The 17,340-nt window shown below is 43.2% G+C and overlaps 1 protein-coding gene across 1 annotated transcript in view; it reads right to left on the reverse strand.

Annotated features, from left to right (window-relative positions):
- Nucleotides 1-17,340, reverse strand: part of Pard3b (par-3 family cell polarity regulator beta) — a 978,380-nt gene that overhangs the window by 290,782 nt on the left and 670,258 nt on the right. The window contains exons 17-18 of the mRNA XM_006975013.4: nucleotides 7,869-8,075; nucleotides 6,886-7,117 (exon numbers count right to left, since the gene is read on the reverse strand). Of these exons, the coding sequence (XP_006975075.2) occupies nucleotides 6,886-7,117; nucleotides 7,869-8,075 (439 nt within the window). The remainder of the gene's footprint in view (nucleotides 1-6,885; nucleotides 7,118-7,868; nucleotides 8,076-17,340) is intronic.

A 17,340-nucleotide genomic window follows, 5' to 3' on the forward strand; every position in this document is an offset into this window, starting at 1 on the left:
GCAAGACAGTTTCCACTGATGACCAGATTCAGGAGTTGCTGACTCCACCCCTAGCCTTCCCTGCAGCCTTGCAAATGCAGGCTAGAACCTAGCAGACGCATTGCCTTCGTGCAGTGACTGCAGCGAGCACACCAGACATGTTTTATGAGCACAGAGAAGATGAATTCTTTGTGCAAGTGTATATCATCACTGAGCCAAGAGCATGTGTCAAAATCCTGGGCTCTTTCTCAGCAGCCTTCTGTGTGCCTGCATGAGCCTGCCTTTTCCGTCCAAGCTTTGATCCCAGCATCCAGACCCAGAATGGGCACCCCATCCTGTGTGCCATTTCCCTGTGCTCAACACAGGTCTCAGTAAAGCCTTGTTGAGATGGTGTCATTGGCCTCCTAGTGATTTCTATCTCAAGCGAAAGAACCCTTGGATGAGCTGGTAACACTAAAAGATGGGAACATGAAAAGGAGCTGCATTTTACCTTTTTCTGATTACTGTATCAAACGGAGTAAAAGACTGATAGCAAATGTATGGAAGGTCTCTCTCAGCTGCAAGTGAACAGAGTTTATAAAGTAACAACCGGAGTTGGAAGGTTCTGGAGTTCAGCATCTTCTCCACAATAACTCACGGCCCTCGGAAGAACCAGACTCGACTCATGCAAGGAGGTAATTTAAAATCAGCAAATCATAACAATATACAAACTAGAAGATGGGTGAAAAGATGAATGGAATCGACCTCCCATAACTTTCCAGCAGGAACAGGGGTGGGTGAAATTAATGAATGAACACTTCCACTCTGTATGATCAACATCAGCCCAGTTGGCTCTTTAGAAGCAAGAACAAGGCCACTGCTATCACATCCCAATTCTAGGATGAGGAAGGGGGCAGAATTTAAGACCTTCCCCCACCCTCCTTGGCCAGGTGTCACTGCTCATGGAGTAACTGTAGAAGCTACACCAGAGCCCATGTTCAGGAATGTGTTAGAGCAGTACAGACAATGGAAAAAATAATGCATATTTAAGTCACATCTAACTCTAACAGAACCTTAGAGCAATCAATCTTTTTTAAATAAGAAAGAAACTAAGTCAATAGCATCTGAGCAAAAGATGAGAATTAAAGCAAAATCTGTTGGCTAATGGTAACAGCTTTTGTGTTCTTTGTTGCTGAAAGCGAGCATGTAGCAGCAACTCCAATATGCTCACCAACTCGGATGCAAAAGGCTATGGAAAACAGTTGCTATTTTTATACCGAAGATAAAATCTAATACCACCTCTCAGCTCTTAATTTTGCTATAGCAGTGAAAGGGAACAAAAGCCAAGGTGCTGTGTGTGTCTAGAGGATCCAGGGCCTGTGGCTCTAACATGTGGAAATGGGGAGCAGACTGAGGTAAAAGGGAAGAGCTGGCTCTGTATTGTGAGCAACAAGTACCTGGAGCTGTGTAGCAAACACACAGTCAGGATTTAACTTGGTGACAGTCTCAGAAACAGGCCATGTGAATCTCCGAGAGTTTTCATATTTACAGATTATTGCAGTTAAATCATTTTTATAGTTTTTTCTTTAATACCCCAAAGAGGAAACTTGTCCTTATAAATTACTGTGGCATTGTAAAAGCAGTAATAATACTTATGATAATGACCGTGCTGGCTCCCGTTGATACTGTAAGCAATTAGTACAATCTCAGTGGCTTGAATAACACATATGGATGAAAATTAAGGGGCTAGCCAGAGGGAAGCCATTTCCTTGTCCTTTCCAGCTTACACAGGCTGCCCATTTCCCTTGGCTTACGTTCCCCTCCTTCCATTTCCACAGCCAGGCATGCTGCGGTTCTTTGCGCCTTCTTTCCTTATCACGTCTTCCACTTACGTTTGTAAGGCCCTGTGACTCCACTGGGCTCATTGAGGAAACTCAGGACAACCCCTTTACCTCAGGGCCAGCAGAACAGCCATCCTTCTGCCTTTTCCAACCTTAATTCTCCTTTCTCAATAACATACACAGATACTAGGGATTAGGGCTTGGGCCTCTTGAGGGACATTTTGTTTATTATTAAATATATATTAATTGTAAAGCATAGTTCTAAATAGATTATATAATCAATCAAATACATTTCTTACAATGGTAGTCGATCCAATTATCATTCTGTTTTCAGATGAAGAAACTAAAGCGAAGGAGAGAGTGTGCCCAGTGTTCCCTAGCTAGAGAGTGGAGGGGCTGAGATTTAAATCAGAAGTCCGCATGCAGAGCCTGAACCTGTAACCATTCAACTCCACCACCTCACAGACAAAATTCTCACATAAATACTGTTGTAATTATTGACAACATGCTCACATTACAACCCACAATTTCTTTTCCTAAAAATATTTTATGTATTTATTTACCTTAGTGTTTGCATGCATGGATGGTATCCACTCATGAGTGTATGTGTATTCACTTATATATGTGTGTGGTGATATATTGTGCACCCCAATATATTGTGTATCCTAATAAACTTATCTGGGGATCAGAGGACAGAGCCACCTACTAGATTAGACATAGAGGCCAGACAGTGGTAGCACACACCTTTAATCCTATCACTTGGGAGGCAGAGATCCATCTGGATCTCTGTGAGTTCAAGGCCACACTGGGAACAGAGTCAGGCATGCTGGTACACACCTTTAATCCCAGTACTTGAAATCTCATGCCTTTGCTTGGGAAGCATGCACACCTTTAATCCCCAGAAATGACAGTATATAAGGTGTGAGGACACAGGAACTAAAAGCAGTGAAACTGAGACCCTCGGGGTGGGGACTCAGAGACTTTCAGTATGAAGATTTGTGGAAACAGGATCGGCTGAGGAGTTGGTGAGGTGAGGTTGGCTGTGGCTTATTCTGTTTCTCTGATCTTTCAGCTTTAACCTCAATATCTGGCTTTTTTTTTTTAATAAGACCACTTAGCAATTTGTGTTACATATGTGTGCATATGTATGTGAGGGTGAGTGTGTACATGTGTGCACACACATGTGGAAGCCAAAAGGTTGATGGTGAATGCTTCCTTGATTGCTCTTCACCTTACATATACAGATAGGGTCTCTCAGTTGAATTCGGAGTGTGCTAATTTGATTAGTCTAGCTAGCCAGCTTGCACTGGAGATCCTGTTGCCCCCAGAGACCACAGGTAGACTACCCTGTTGTAGAATAGAATATTTGTTTAATGAAGTAAAGATGTGTTACATTTGTTTGTGTTGCAGTTGTTTAACTATGTAAAGATGTGTTGCTGTTTCTCCTTGCCTGCCTCAGGCTCCTGATTGGTCTAATAAGAAGCTGAGTGGCCTATAGCTAGGCAGAGGAGGGATAGGTGGGGTTGGCAGGCAGAAAGAAAGGGGAAACAAGGCAGCCATGGTCCAGACAGACAGACAGGGAGGAAGCAGGAAAGCAGGATGGACAGTATTTAGATGAGGTAAATGAGCCTTGGGGCAGCACATAGATTAACAGAAATGCATTAATTTAAATTAAAGATAAAAGTTAGCTAGAAACAGGTATAAGATAAGGCTGAGCATTCAAAATTGATAATAAGTCTCTGCATCTTGATTTGGGAGCTGGTTTGTGGTCCAAGAAAGCCTGCTGCACTACCCTGCTCAGGGTTTATGTGGATTGTGAGGATCTGAATCTGGTCTTCATGCTGGCATCTGAGCCATCTCCCCATCCTCAACTGCCTATGACATCTGATGAGCATAACAACGACACTTCGGACCCAGAAACTCAGGGTAGCAAAGGAAGGGCAGTGTCTAGAACGCCCAGAGCGAAGACTCAAACAATGGAAAGACAGGTCTCACTGAGAGAAACCAGACTACAGGCTAGTCTATCCCAGAGTCGCACTGAGTGGAATAAACCTCTTCTTTAGACTGAGCTCCTGGCCAAAACCAGAATGTGGCCACCTGTGCTCTGTGTTACAAGTTCAAAATTAACTTAGAAATGGATGAGTTTTCAAAATATCAGGAGGTTCACAGTAACCAATCAAAAGAGGGCCTGTCACCCCGAGACACCATGGTGAGGACGTCCCTTCTTCTGTCCCTGTAGAAGAAAGCTGTCTGCAGTGGCCATCCACTGTGTGTCCCTTGTTTCTCCTTTCTTCAATCCTTTTCTTGCTTATAAAGCCCACCCCTTCTGCTTAGCTTGTCCAACTGTCTGTCCCTCTTCTGTAGGTGGCACTGCTGACAAACCCATAACAAAAGATTTGATTTTTAAACTGGAAATCCTATTCTTTGATCGTCCAATGATTTCTAGTTTTGGGGGCCTGCTAGGATTATGCAATAGACTGAATGAGAATGGCCTCCACAGGCTCACATGTTCGAATGTTTTGTTCCTAGTTGGTAGAATTATTTAAGGATGAGGAAGTGTGTAACTAGGGGGTGGCCTTTGAGGTTTTAAAAGAATCCTGCCATTCTTACTCTTCTCTCTACTTCCTGATCGTAGTTTTAATATGTGAGCTCTCAACTCTTCCGGCCACCACGCCTTTGTTCCACCGTGATGGACTCTAACCCTTTGTAGTCAAATTAAACACTTTCTTTTATAAGCTGTCTTGTTCCTGGTGTTTTATCACAGCAATAGGAAAGTATTAATACAGGTGACCTCAGCAAGGCTCAGCATGTCTTGTTATAATACGTCCAGGGGCATTGGTACTAAGACTTTAAGGAGCATTGTTTGAACATTGGATATGTAATGGGATGGCTCAGAGCTGTCCACACTACTTGTGTCCTTTAAATGTCATTTTGCTGTTCCTAAGACGCAGGCTCTCTCTCTCTCTCTCTCTCTCTCTCTCTCTCTCTCTCTCTCTCTCTCTCTCTCTCTCCACACACGTGCATGCACATGTGCAAACATACACACATACACACACACACACACACACACACACACACACACACACGTATGCACACACACATACACACAGAAAGAAAAAGGAGAGGAAGGAAAAGATGAAATAAGAGAATTGAATTTTATTTTCTATCTAAAATTATCAGTTGAAGATTTCACACTGAGAACAACTAGTATCCTGTATCCCCCAGCGTGTTTAAAAGACAGATATTCTCAGAGTTTACACGGCATGGTTAAATCTATCATACATTATCTGTTGATCATAGCAAAGAAGGATAGAGACTGGTAGATTTGCTAGGAAGTTTTAGAAACAAAGTCATGGAATGGGTACCTCTACCTTACTTCCTGCTCCTCCACCAAAACAAAACAAAAAAAGGTACAAGAAAATACTCCGAGAATTAGGAAGTGACTTTGTAAATCCTTCTGCTTTGTGAGCGGCAAACATTTTCTGATCCTTTCCCTTAACCTAAGCAGGTCAGCAGGCTTGAGGGAGTCTGGCATGTCCTTCTAGGTAGGAAGGTGAACTGGTGCTCTGGAGAAGTCTTAGGAAGCAAAGTTGGTGTGACCTCCATGCAGTAGTGGGAGGGGAGGGAGAGCATCGGGAACAAGCTGCACTGGAGGGATTTGGAGGGTTGAGGGTTGGTGACTGAAGCAGGCACAGTCCAGAGAGATGCTGCTGCAGCTGCCATAGAGTGTAAGCTTCCTCCGCCTCCATCTAAGAAGTCAGGGGAGATGCTACTGCAGCTGCCATAGAGTGTAAGCTTTCTCAGCCTCCATCTAAGAAGTCAGGGGAGATGCTGCTGCAGCTGCCATAGAGTGTAAGCTTTCTCAGCCTCCATCTAAGAAGTCAGGGGAGATGCTGCTGCAGCTGCCATAGAGTGTAAGCTTCCTCTGTCTCCATCTAAGAAGTCAGGGGAGATGCTGCTGCAGATGCCATAGAGTGTAAGCTTTCTCCACCTCCATCTAAGAAGTCAGGGGGAGATACGGCTGCTGCTGCTGCTGCCGCTGTTGCTCAGGTTAGTGCCTTCTATCAACATCTAAGAAGTCTGCCAGCTTGAGGAAGGAGACTCTAGGCACACTGTCTGAGGTCAGGGGCTAAGGGTAAGTGACCCTTAGGAAGTCAGCCATGGAAATGATTTCCACCAGTAGCAACTGCTATACCAAAGATCTTCCTCAACCATCCACAAAGGTGTTCCTAAAGGACCCCTGGTAGGTGGTTTGCACCACCTAAACCAGTTAAAACACCCTCCAGTTTAACATTGCCCTTCCCCTGCACATGGTTCCACAGACAGTAAAGTTATGCCCAGGGAGGAGGTATATTCTGGTTTACATTGGACTAGTTGTGCAAGCCTCTGGCCAAATGACGAGAAATCAGCCAGATCACTGGGAAACCAGAATGTGGAGTGATAGTTTCTATAGAGTGTTTCTTGGAGGGAAGCTGTACAAGAAGAAATAAGTTGTGTTCCAACTGTATGCTGCTCAGCACTCTAAGCTGCTGAATCTGCTGCATGTAATATCTTATCTCCCAGGCCCATGGGGCCCACAGGAAGGAATGATGTTTGTCTCAGTCTAGAAGGAAGGGAAGGAAGATATGTGAAACTTACAGCTGAGATGTGGAAGGTCATGAATTGAGACCTGGGTCATATGGCCCTCATCCCAGGGACATCTCTAATGCATCACAGTGCCGCTGCCAGTGACAGCTACTGTGTTGGTGACCCGAGTATCAGAAGTCACAGAAGGATGATATATATAGTAGTCTCTTGTTTTCACTGTGCAGAGGGACACACAGGGAACACTTCCTATGCCCTACTAAGCGCTTGGCCTCTTTACAACAGGCTTATGACAGTTTCCTGTCATCATCACAATCTTCAGGGAACATCCCAAAGGCTTTTCATGCCTTCTTGGCAAATAAAAAAAATACAGTCGTAGCCTTGATGTTGATGAATAGAGCTGAGGATGAGAGAACACTTGCACCTTTTTCCGAGCAAACACAAAGGAGCGGGTTAGCCAGAAGAAGCAAAGCCACGCAGTGTTTTCACAGCAGGCTCTTACCTTAGCATGGCCCCGAAGCCCTTCCTCTTCATTTTCCTCTCTGGGTCCTCACTCTCCTCTTTCTGCTTTTTCTCCTTGACTTTCTGCTTGCCCTTTTTCTTCTCCTTCTCTTTTGGTTTTTTGACTTTCCTGGCTTTAGTTTCCACATCGTCTAGCTCGGGGTTTCCCTGAGGGGCAGACTCACAATTCAGAGCTCCGTGGCCAGAGTGAGAGCTCTTATCAGAGAGACCGTCTGTAGAGAGAAAAAAAAAATCAATATCCATGGTTAGGGGCACTTATGGTTAGTATATATAAAAAAAAGTCAAAATGTAAAATACAGAAGAATGAGGAGAAGTGCTCAGTGTTCTACCCAACCACGTGGTAACTCATACCCTTTGATATCAGATAGGACTTCTCAGTCCTGGGTACTTCAATCAACCTTTGAGGTCGGGAGTGGGGCCCCTTGGTTGCAAGCTGGTAGCACAAAAGCCTTGAAAATTGCTAAAGCACTAATCTCTCTGGAAGCTGGCTGGTTAACCTCCATCGGCCCCGAAAGCCTACACGCGGGGAAACAAACAGGGCGAGCTTCTTTCCAAGAGAGGTTTTGTTGAGCATAAATATAGCCCACCACATCGACGCAATTAATGTAGCCAGTCCTCTGGTTGATGTTGCTTTTAATGATTCAAATAAGAATGCCAAGAGATGCATGCTTAGTGCTCCTGCCCTAAGGGTAAATGACAGTTGGTCCTTCTAGGGAAGTGAAAGAGAACATTTTTTTTTTTTTCAGTTTGTACTGTTGAAATAAATTGCACGTCGCATTCTCCAATCCCATGTTCGTTAAGCCAAAGGGCAAAACATATCAGGAAAATGAATTACTTTTAATATCAAAAATATAATTGTGATCCTTAAATCATTTTTTTTTCAGTAGTTAAGTGCAATTCTCGCTTATGACTTGCAGATAATAATGAGATGAAGAACCCACTTAAGGGGGCGTATGGCCCTACCAGCTTCTCCTTCTTCCGGCCCGTCGTAGGATTTGTCAATGGCCGCTCTGAAGCTTTCGTTGCAGCCCCGACCTCGCACCATGTGTGGTCTGGGCCTGTGGAAGGGCAGGTCGTTCTTCCTGACTTCGGCCACAGCAGTCTGCAGGCTCTCCAAGGAACTGGACTTTTTCAAACCCAGAGTCGGACCAAAATCTTTGCTTGGAGAGTCTGGAAGAGAAAGGGTGAAAGATCAGCCCTCTCCATACTGGAGCAGGGTGCTATGGTGGAAACACACTACTCCGCGAATATTTCTTTTCAGGAAGCTTTGAAAAGAGGGTGTTGAGTCAGTAAGTGTTATTGGCTAAACTCCAGCTTTGCCATTATTTTTGGTCATCTTGGGGAAGTGGATTGACATCTTTGAACCTCAGTGTCTTTTTCTACAGCTGTGGTAAGCTTTTAGATGGCGGTATTTAAATCTGTTTTATACATGGAAACTTATATGCATGTGTATATATGCACACGTAGGTGTGCATACATGTGATTTTGAAAAGTCCCTATCCACAGATTGCATGTTTGAGAGTACATACACCCACATACACACATAGGGACACAGAGGCACACAAACACTATAGAGACAGACTGGCCTCGAACTCACAGAGATCTGGCTGCTTCTGATTCTGGAGTGGCGAGGTTAGAGGCGTTTGCCACCCCTCCCAGCCAGGGGCACACAAACTCACATTCCCTTAGTACTCAGTCCTGCCGTCTCCTCCACTGTACCTGTTAATACTGCCAGAGTTGTTTATTAGATTGGCCTGGAAATCAAGGACCATTAGTGATAAGGATTTTCATAATTAAATTCTTTACATTATCCTAAAGATGATTCATGCGCGGTGAACGAAATTTACTTAGTCTGCAAATAAATCGCAGCAAGTGAGGAAAGAGATTTTTCTTGGTGCTGCTGCTCCAAGTATATTTCAATCTGGAGCCCAGGAAAGCAGTGGAATTTTATATAATAAATAACTGCCGAGCAGAGAAGCAAGACATAAGAGAGCTTTGAAGGGCCTGTCTTTTCCACACACCATCCTCTTGCTGTAGTTCGTCCTGCCCTGGGCCAGCCCCACCCTCCTCCCCTCCTCGACCTCTGTTCTTGCTCCAGCCTGTCACCTTATCATCAGTAACAAGACTAAGTGATAGAAATATTAGTAGCAAAACTGGTTACTTCAAAGGTAGAAATAATTCCAGTAAAGCTTCTGTTTTGGCATTCAAGCTGCTCTACCAAGGCCTCTCTTTCCCTCCAGTTACCAGGAAGACTATTGTCATCAAGAGTGTGCACCATGTTTCTGGAAATAAAGGACTCTGCGGCTTGTCCATATATGTGGCGTGAGCACATACGGAGCATTATGCATGTGAGTGTCAATTCAAAGCACACCGCACCCTCAGGCTCAGCAAATGGCACCACCTCTTCTTATTGTCATCACTATTTTCATTTCTGCTCCCCCTGTCACCATGGATGTGACCCCTAGCTCCTCACTGCACAAAACAAGGGCTATTGGACAAGTACAGGCAGGGTCTAATGGACGTCACAGCCACATAAAGTTGATTAGCAGCACACACTTCCACCTTTGCTGGAATATGTAAAGATCTGGAATAATAGCTGACAATATTCACAATTCCCAGAGTGTGCCAAGCACCTACCCTGTCTTTTACTGATATTAACTTACTATAAGCCTTACAGTTGTGGTATCAGTACTAATATTGGCATGGTTGTGGGGCCAGGAAATCAACCCAAAGTTCTTAGGCCTGCTAGGCAAATGATCTATTACCAAAATAAATCTGCAGCCTGTTAGCATTTAGAGATAAGAAAACAGAAGGAACGTGTTAAAGTTACACATTTCACCTCCCCACTGGGCACTGAGCAGAGGTAGTCCATTTGCAGCTCTGTACCACGTACTTTACAACCTCAAGATGTATCTGTATCTGCCCTCTGCTTGATTATGGTCAAGGTCCTGAAGCTGACCCACATTTTCCTCATCTCTAAAATAGGAATACTAGTCCAGATGAGCCCTGGAGACCACCCAGTCAAGCCAGCACACGGCACCAATTGGATATTACCTCATGGTTTCATCATTACCTTACAGGAAGCAACCTCACACTGTGAACGATACACACGATGACAATAAACACCGCATTTTATAGATGACAGTGCATATTCAATAAAGGAAACTGAGAAGAGACTGAGAAAAATACAAGAAAATTCAGGGGCAAATTGCAGGTGCTATTTGCAAGCTTATCCTAAGGCTATGTTACTGTTACATCCAGAAAAAGCACTTTCCCCAATTCACAGCAAGGGAGGAGAGTTGAAAAAAAAGAACCAAGGACGATCATTTCTGACAAGGAAAACAAAAGACAACACAGAGGTTTGGGAATATTGAAACAAGAGTAAAAGCTTTAGAATTTACAGAAAATATTTTTTAGCATCAACCCCCTAGGGATGTCTGGCATCAAATTTGGTGAAAATATAAAGGAAAGAGCTAGCTGAGAAAGCCTAGATCCTCTGTCAACAACAGCAAGCATCTTTTATTTATTAATTGCCACTCGGGAGATTATATTAGAGCCCAAACTGTAAGCATCCACATCAACCTTCAGCAATAAATTCCAGGGAACTTGAAAGTGAATAAATCATCCCAGATATGAGGTGTGTTATCTAAAAAGAGCCTACCTCCATCTCAGCAAGAATTTCTGCGGAGGAACAAATATGCCATCACTGAGTCTAAGAGAACTGAAGTAAGGAGTCAAGGATTTCATAAAACTGATAGAGTTGACAATCAATGAGTATGTGCGCATGTATGTGTGTACATGCCTGCATGTGCCCCAAATGAGAAACTGTAAATGATGCTGAGCACTGTTATACCCTAAGGCACATAGTAGAATTAGAGTCCAAAGGTAAGGTTCAGTTCTGGACCTTAAATTTGAGAGACCAGGCTTCTCTACTCATTCCTTGGAGTAAACAGAAAGAAGACATGGAAGAGATACTGATGTTAGCTAGAAAAGCCCTCAAACTAGAAAGTTCCTTGTAGGGATGTACAGGGGCTATTATGAATGGGCCAGGGTGGATCTCCTGGAGTTAGATGACTGTACTATAAACCTTTCCTAGGCCCCTATGTATTCTTCCATACGAGGTCAGAGTTAGCAGCCCGGGAGGTGTCAGTTGGTGAGTATCAGCACTATGGCCAACAAAACTCTTGGGGGAAAATACCATCTCAGGAAGAGACGTTGTGGAGAAGGATGGATTGTCAGGTGAAATCCCTCTTCTCTACTCCTACCCTCATCAATTTATGTTGAGACTGACAATGTCCAGGAAATTTTACAGCTTTCAGGATGAGACAATTCTCATTTTATTTCAAGCCTCACCATTTACACACAGAGATAACATTTTTTTCCCAGGCTCCCTCTGAAAGTAGAGGTCTCCTTGAAGGAATAATATGAAATGAGCAATTCATCAAAATCAAAACCTCAGCTATTGAAACCCATTGAAGTCACCCCCAAATATGATGACTCTTCACATTTTCCTCTGTGGCTGGAGTGATGGAGGCCGTGGGCGATTATAAGCAATTGTCTGGGCAAGTGATCTATGGATACCAGGTGTTATTCATCATGGAATGGACCTTGTCCAGATTTGAACACTTGCTGTCCCATTTTGAGTATTCACAGAAATAATTTGTAGTTGAGTGTTTCATGATTTCCTGGCCAGCGTGGGCTAGTTGCAAATGCCAACCTTTACTGCAAATCTTCATTTTTCGGACTTCTCTATCAGGTGGCCATGGTCTTTAAGCTTTAATGAACTTTGTGTTCCCTCACAAATATGAACTTGACACACATGGACGTCATGAAGGAAATGATAGACTTATGAAGAATATTAAAAGAAAGAGTTTACCTAATAAAATAATCCTTGGGATGCTAGAAATAAAATATTCTGAACACATTCACTCACATTCTTCCAGAAAAAAATACAGAATCAAAACCTCAAACGAAAACCAGATATAGCCATCAAGATGGATGGGTGTTTATGCCTACACAAGACAGTTACATTATACCATCTGAGGCCCAGGGAACAGCGAGGTGGGCATAGTGTAACAGCTGGAAGTTATGAGAAAGGCTGGGAACTGTCATTGTCTGAGCAAGACATGGCCTCTGTACTCAGGACTGCTGTGGGATGTTCTGTATGTCCTGTGGGAGCCCATTCTTGGGTTCCTCGTGGCGTTACCCAGCAGGTCTGCATAGAAGATGATTAGAACCACGGGCCTGAGTGCAGGTGTCTGAGATGGTCTGCACTTGGCTGTGCTGTGGGGTGGTCTGTATGTCAAGTTGCTCTGATTGGTTAATAAATAAAACACTGATTGGCCCGTGGCTAGGCAGGAAGTATAGGCGGGACTAACAGAGAGGAGAAAAGAAAGAACAGGAAGGCAGAAGGAGTCACTGCCAGCCACCACCCTGACAAGCAGCATGAAAAGATGCCGGTAAGCCACGAGCCATGTGGCATGGTATAGATTTGTGGAAATGGATTAATTTAAGCTATAAGAACAGTTAGCAAGAAGCCTGCCACGGCTATACAGTTTGTAAACAATATAGGTCTCTGTGTTTACTTGGTTGGGTCTGAGCGGCTGTGGGACTGGCGGGTGACAAAGATTTGTCCTGACTGTGGGCAAGGCAGGAAAACTGTAGCTACACACGACATCACAAAAGCTATGGATATTTGCACTGGGTGTGTACAAGGATGGACCAGGGCTCGCCCTCTTACTGACAGACTCAGGAAAGGGGGAGTCACTGCCCTTTAGTTTTGTACCCACTGATGACCTCACCAGGCTCCAGTGGGTAGTTCTGGCACAGTGGTCACAGAGGGCCTCGGTTATTAAACTAAACAGGTCACAAAACAGCCAAGAGTCAGGCAGTGGGGAAGGAAACTGGTAAGGATAGGGACGTAGATAGGGATAGGGGACTGTAGAAGAGAGTGTGGGAGAGCAATCAGAATACATTATACACTTGCACAAAATACTAAAGTAACAAAATTAACCAATAATATATGTAATAAATAAAAATGGAAAAATTTTTGAAGGAGTCATGCACAGACTTCGGTGAAGGACTTCCTGTACAGTTCAGTTTCAGTTACTTGGACCACGTGCTTGTAAGAAAACAGCAGCAGGTCTCAACTACAGCCCGGGTGAAGGAAGCAGGGTACAACACTGACATTTCTTTATTATTAAAGTGTGTGTGTGTGTGTGTGTGTGTGTGTGTGTGTGTGTGTGTGTGTCTGTCTGTCTGTCTGTCTGTCTGTCTCAGAGGGGAAAGGACTCATTTGGAGGCCAAATAACCTAATATAAGTGGCAAACTTTCCTATATAGAAACTGTAGGTCCCTGAATGCCATCTAACCTTTCTTGGCCTTGCTAAAAGTGTATTCTCAGTCCAAAGAAACAGTCAGAGCTTGGGGTAGACGTAGAGGGACATATAGGTGAGAAGGAGTCAAGACATGTAGATGCCCTACATTCATTGCTGTGAGGGTGACGTTTACTGCCTAGGTAGAGAGGCAACATCTCCACACAGACTCTTCAGTCATGAAGAAATTCTTACCCTAGCTTTCTAGGTAGTGAGCCCTGCGTCAGTCCACACAGGATGAGCCCGAGGACCCTTGCTAGAGGGCTGCAGAGATCCAGTCTCAGTTTCTGATTTCTGTACCTGCCTGGTAGTTGAGAATGGTTGCTGGCTTCTGAAAGGCTGGTGATTTGGACAACAGAAAACAGAACTGTCCAGAGCGATGTGCTCTACAGTGCGAATTAAAAGGAAGGCTGTAGGAGACCCAAGTGTCTGTACTCTGCCTGTGACCCTGAATTATTAACCTGTCCATGCCTTAGTTTCCTTATCTGTGAAATGGGGATAAGGCAATTTCAGGACAGTCTTTGGCACATAGTGAGTATTCATTGAGTATTTATGGTAATTATTCCATTGTTACTCCCATGCTATCTCTCTACATCTCAAATTCATCTTGCCCTAGTGCAACTGAGTAAGTTCACACCACCAATGAATTCTTAAACATGGCCATGTCTTCCACAAGATGAAGAGAAAGACTTCATAAGGGATTTCTATCTTTAATTTTAAAAATCACAAATAAAAAGGACATTTTATGTGTGGTGCGTTGTATGTGTGTGGTGTATGCACATGAGTGTGCAAGTGTTCACACCTATACTCAAATGGTATGCTTACCCATTGAGTCATGTGCCCAGCTCAAAACTCATCTTTTGATAAACAACCCCTTTTTCTTTGGAAATAGGTCTGTATGTTCATCCATACATCTCATAGAGTGGATGTTGTTAGTAAGATTAATAGCAGAGACTTGGGTGCCCTGGCCCTTAGGCTATAATCATTTAATTAGTCTCAGATTTCATTGGCAATGTTTAAGCTTCCCACTCAAGCATTAAAATCACACAATAAAAGAATGCCTAATCCAGAAGACCAGTAATTGGGTCTTCCATTATTGATGAAACTGCTTCTAATGCATTTTTATTAAAAATAAGAAATCATTTGAGAAAGTATTCACTTTTAGATACATGTAAGTTGTTTCCCCCACCCCCTTGATGTGAATGTTATAATTAACATTATATTAATGTTTATATATTTATATGTATGAAATATATAATCTATGACTTCTATATCTAATAATCTCTCAATCTCTCTCTCTCTCTCTCTCTCTCTCTCTCTCTCTCTCTCTCACACACACACACACACATAATGAAAACAATAAGTAATGTGCTAATTTGATATCTTATCTTGTCTTCGTTGGGATGATGTTCTGCCCTCTCTGGATCTTAGGAAAGTGTGGTGATTATGGGTTCCCTAGTGGAGAGTTTCTCTGCAGGTCGGTGTGTGGCAGAGGTGACTAGAGATGGGCTATGAGAAAAGGCTGAGAAGGGATGTGGGAAAGAGGCGGGTCCTGCCCACACCAAAAGACAGGGTCCTCTGGGAGTCGGAGCTGTGGAGGGAGAATGGGTTCCTGCAGGTAAGCTTCAATGAGACGAAGAACCTGGAGAGACAGAGATGAAAGGGTGAGGGGACTCTGGGTCTGTCCCAAGAGCTACAGTCTCCAGCGAATGGGGTGAGGTGGGAGGAAGGTCATCTGCAAGCAGGCTGCCACAGGGCTAAGGGTGAGAATGGAGAGATCATCATGGAAGACAGGAAGGCTATTGAATCGCCTACCTGAGTCCCAGCCTGGTGGTCACTGGGAGTCTTTGGTACACAGTCTTTCTAGGCATCAGGGATGACACAATGGGATGGAGATGGGATAGAAGAGAAGGCTGAGAGGGTCTACAATGTGAAGATGCCAATGATATCAGTGACCCCAGGGTGCTTCGTAAAAAGAAAGAGTCCCACTGAAAACAAAGGGCTCATGTCTTGTAGTGCATTCGAGATAGGATCAAAATGACAATGTTTTCCAGGAGGCACAACATGAAACTGGAGAAAGCCAAAAATTTGTCAAGATGGCTTGCGTTCATTACCGATTTGGCCTTGCATTATTATGAGCAATGAACTTGGGCAAACATCGAGAAACACTTCCCTGGTTTCATGGGGAGTTGTGATGTGAAATTAATAGCCTTAAAACTCTTCAAATGAAAAATTATTATAAATTCCAAGTAGGAAGTCACAACAGCACTTTATTCTCCAATATATTCCACTTTATCTTCCATTTTAGACTACATTTACTGAAATTTTTGTGTATTTGATTTTTTTTTCTAGTGGATTCCCTAGAGGCAAAACATCTTATGTGCTTTAATAGATATCATTGAAGACCCATTAGTTGAAAAAAATTCTCCATAATCTCCAAATGTATAATTTCCCAAATTATGTTATCTGTGCTAACTGTGTCCATAATGGGCCTAATTACCTTCTTTCCTATCTCGGTATTCCAAATATTGATCATCAACCCAAGCTTATCACAAAGCCCTGCTCCCTATTCATTACCATGGGGCATAATGCAATCTAGCGTTACATTATCTGCTGTCACTGGGGTCTCAGTACTCTTACTGGCAATTTCCAACTTCTGCAGGAGCAGAGGTTGTTTTTCTTAGTCTCATAAATCCCAGAGTCTTCTATCATTTCCTGAAACTCATGTCCAAATGTTCAATAATGAACTTCTCATTATGATTCACGCATTTGCATAATCTCTTCTACCCTGTCTCCAAACACTGCCTGTTTTAAAGTGAAAATATTCAGAGGAAATATAGGACAATTTTGTGAACAAATACTCCTTTGATAATGAGGATGGACTTGGCCCTTCAAGTATCTTCTAATATTTACAAAGGATTGCTATATACTTGAAATATCTTTCCCCCAAATTCATTCTTTTATATCAACAGTCAAGACCCTAGTCCATGTTGAGGTGTTCTGTTTTTTTTTTTTTTAAGGACTCAAATTATATTCAACAAATGTAATGAATGGATAATTCATTACACATACAAAAATGTCACAATTTTTAATTTCTATGTTATAGATAAGAAATGTAATTTATGACTCAATCCAAAGGAGCAACTTATTAAGTCTCTCTCTCCCTCCCTCCCTCCCTCCCTCCCTCTCCCCCTCTCTCTCATCTGTCTGTCTGTCTGTCTAAAATTGTACCTGATTAGGCATCTGAAGAATACCACTTCTTCAATACATTGGTTTGTTTTAATGTTTTCATTTTCTTCCTGTAAGGTTTCCTGAACTTTAAACATACACACATTGGCCTGTGAAATAATAACCTATTACAAAATCAAAGAACCAGTATTGATCTCTGAGAAGGGTAATGTTGCTGTTTTAAGGAAAATATTTCTTTATTATTAAAGTAGAGGTAATAAAAGAGCTCATTTCTGGGTCAAACAATCTATTTCCTATACATGAAACTGGAACTGTGAGTGCCACCTCACTCCTGAGCCTCGCTGATGGTATATGCTCATCCGAGAGAAGCCTTAGTGAACGATTAATGTAAGAACAGAGGAATGGTCAGGTACGGGGCAGGGGGCGGGGTGGGGCGAGGTTAAGACACTCTGAGGTCCTTCTTGGTCAGTGCTGGAGGCTGTCTCTCTGGAGAAGCACCCTCCAGTGCTTCATTTCCTCCGAGCCCTCATACAGCATCTGTTCTTTGTTAACACAACTCCCCCTCACCCCCGCCGCCCCCCAGCTTTTTTCTGTCACTTTCAGCGATTTAATACCTCCCACTCCACCTGTAATTACTCACTCATCTCTGCATTTTGCCTTTCTTTTAACACTAGTCATTCCTTCACTTACCTTCTTTCTTTGTAACAGTAACGGTTCCTACCATTTCTGCTTAATGTGCACTTTAGTCGTATTTTTATCCCCACTAGGAGAACAGTTTCGTCCCCCAGCTCCCCTGCGTACGTCTGAGCGCTGGGCTTTCCACCCTGAACACAGGCTGCTCCGGTGACTTTTTCCTTTCTCTTTTAACTCTTG

Source organism: Peromyscus maniculatus, chromosome 13 (assembly GCF_049852395.1).
Source record: "Peromyscus maniculatus bairdii isolate BWxNUB_F1_BW_parent chromosome 13, HU_Pman_BW_mat_3.1, whole genome shotgun sequence".
Lineage (NCBI taxonomy): Eukaryota > Metazoa > Chordata > Mammalia > Rodentia > Cricetidae > Peromyscus > Peromyscus maniculatus.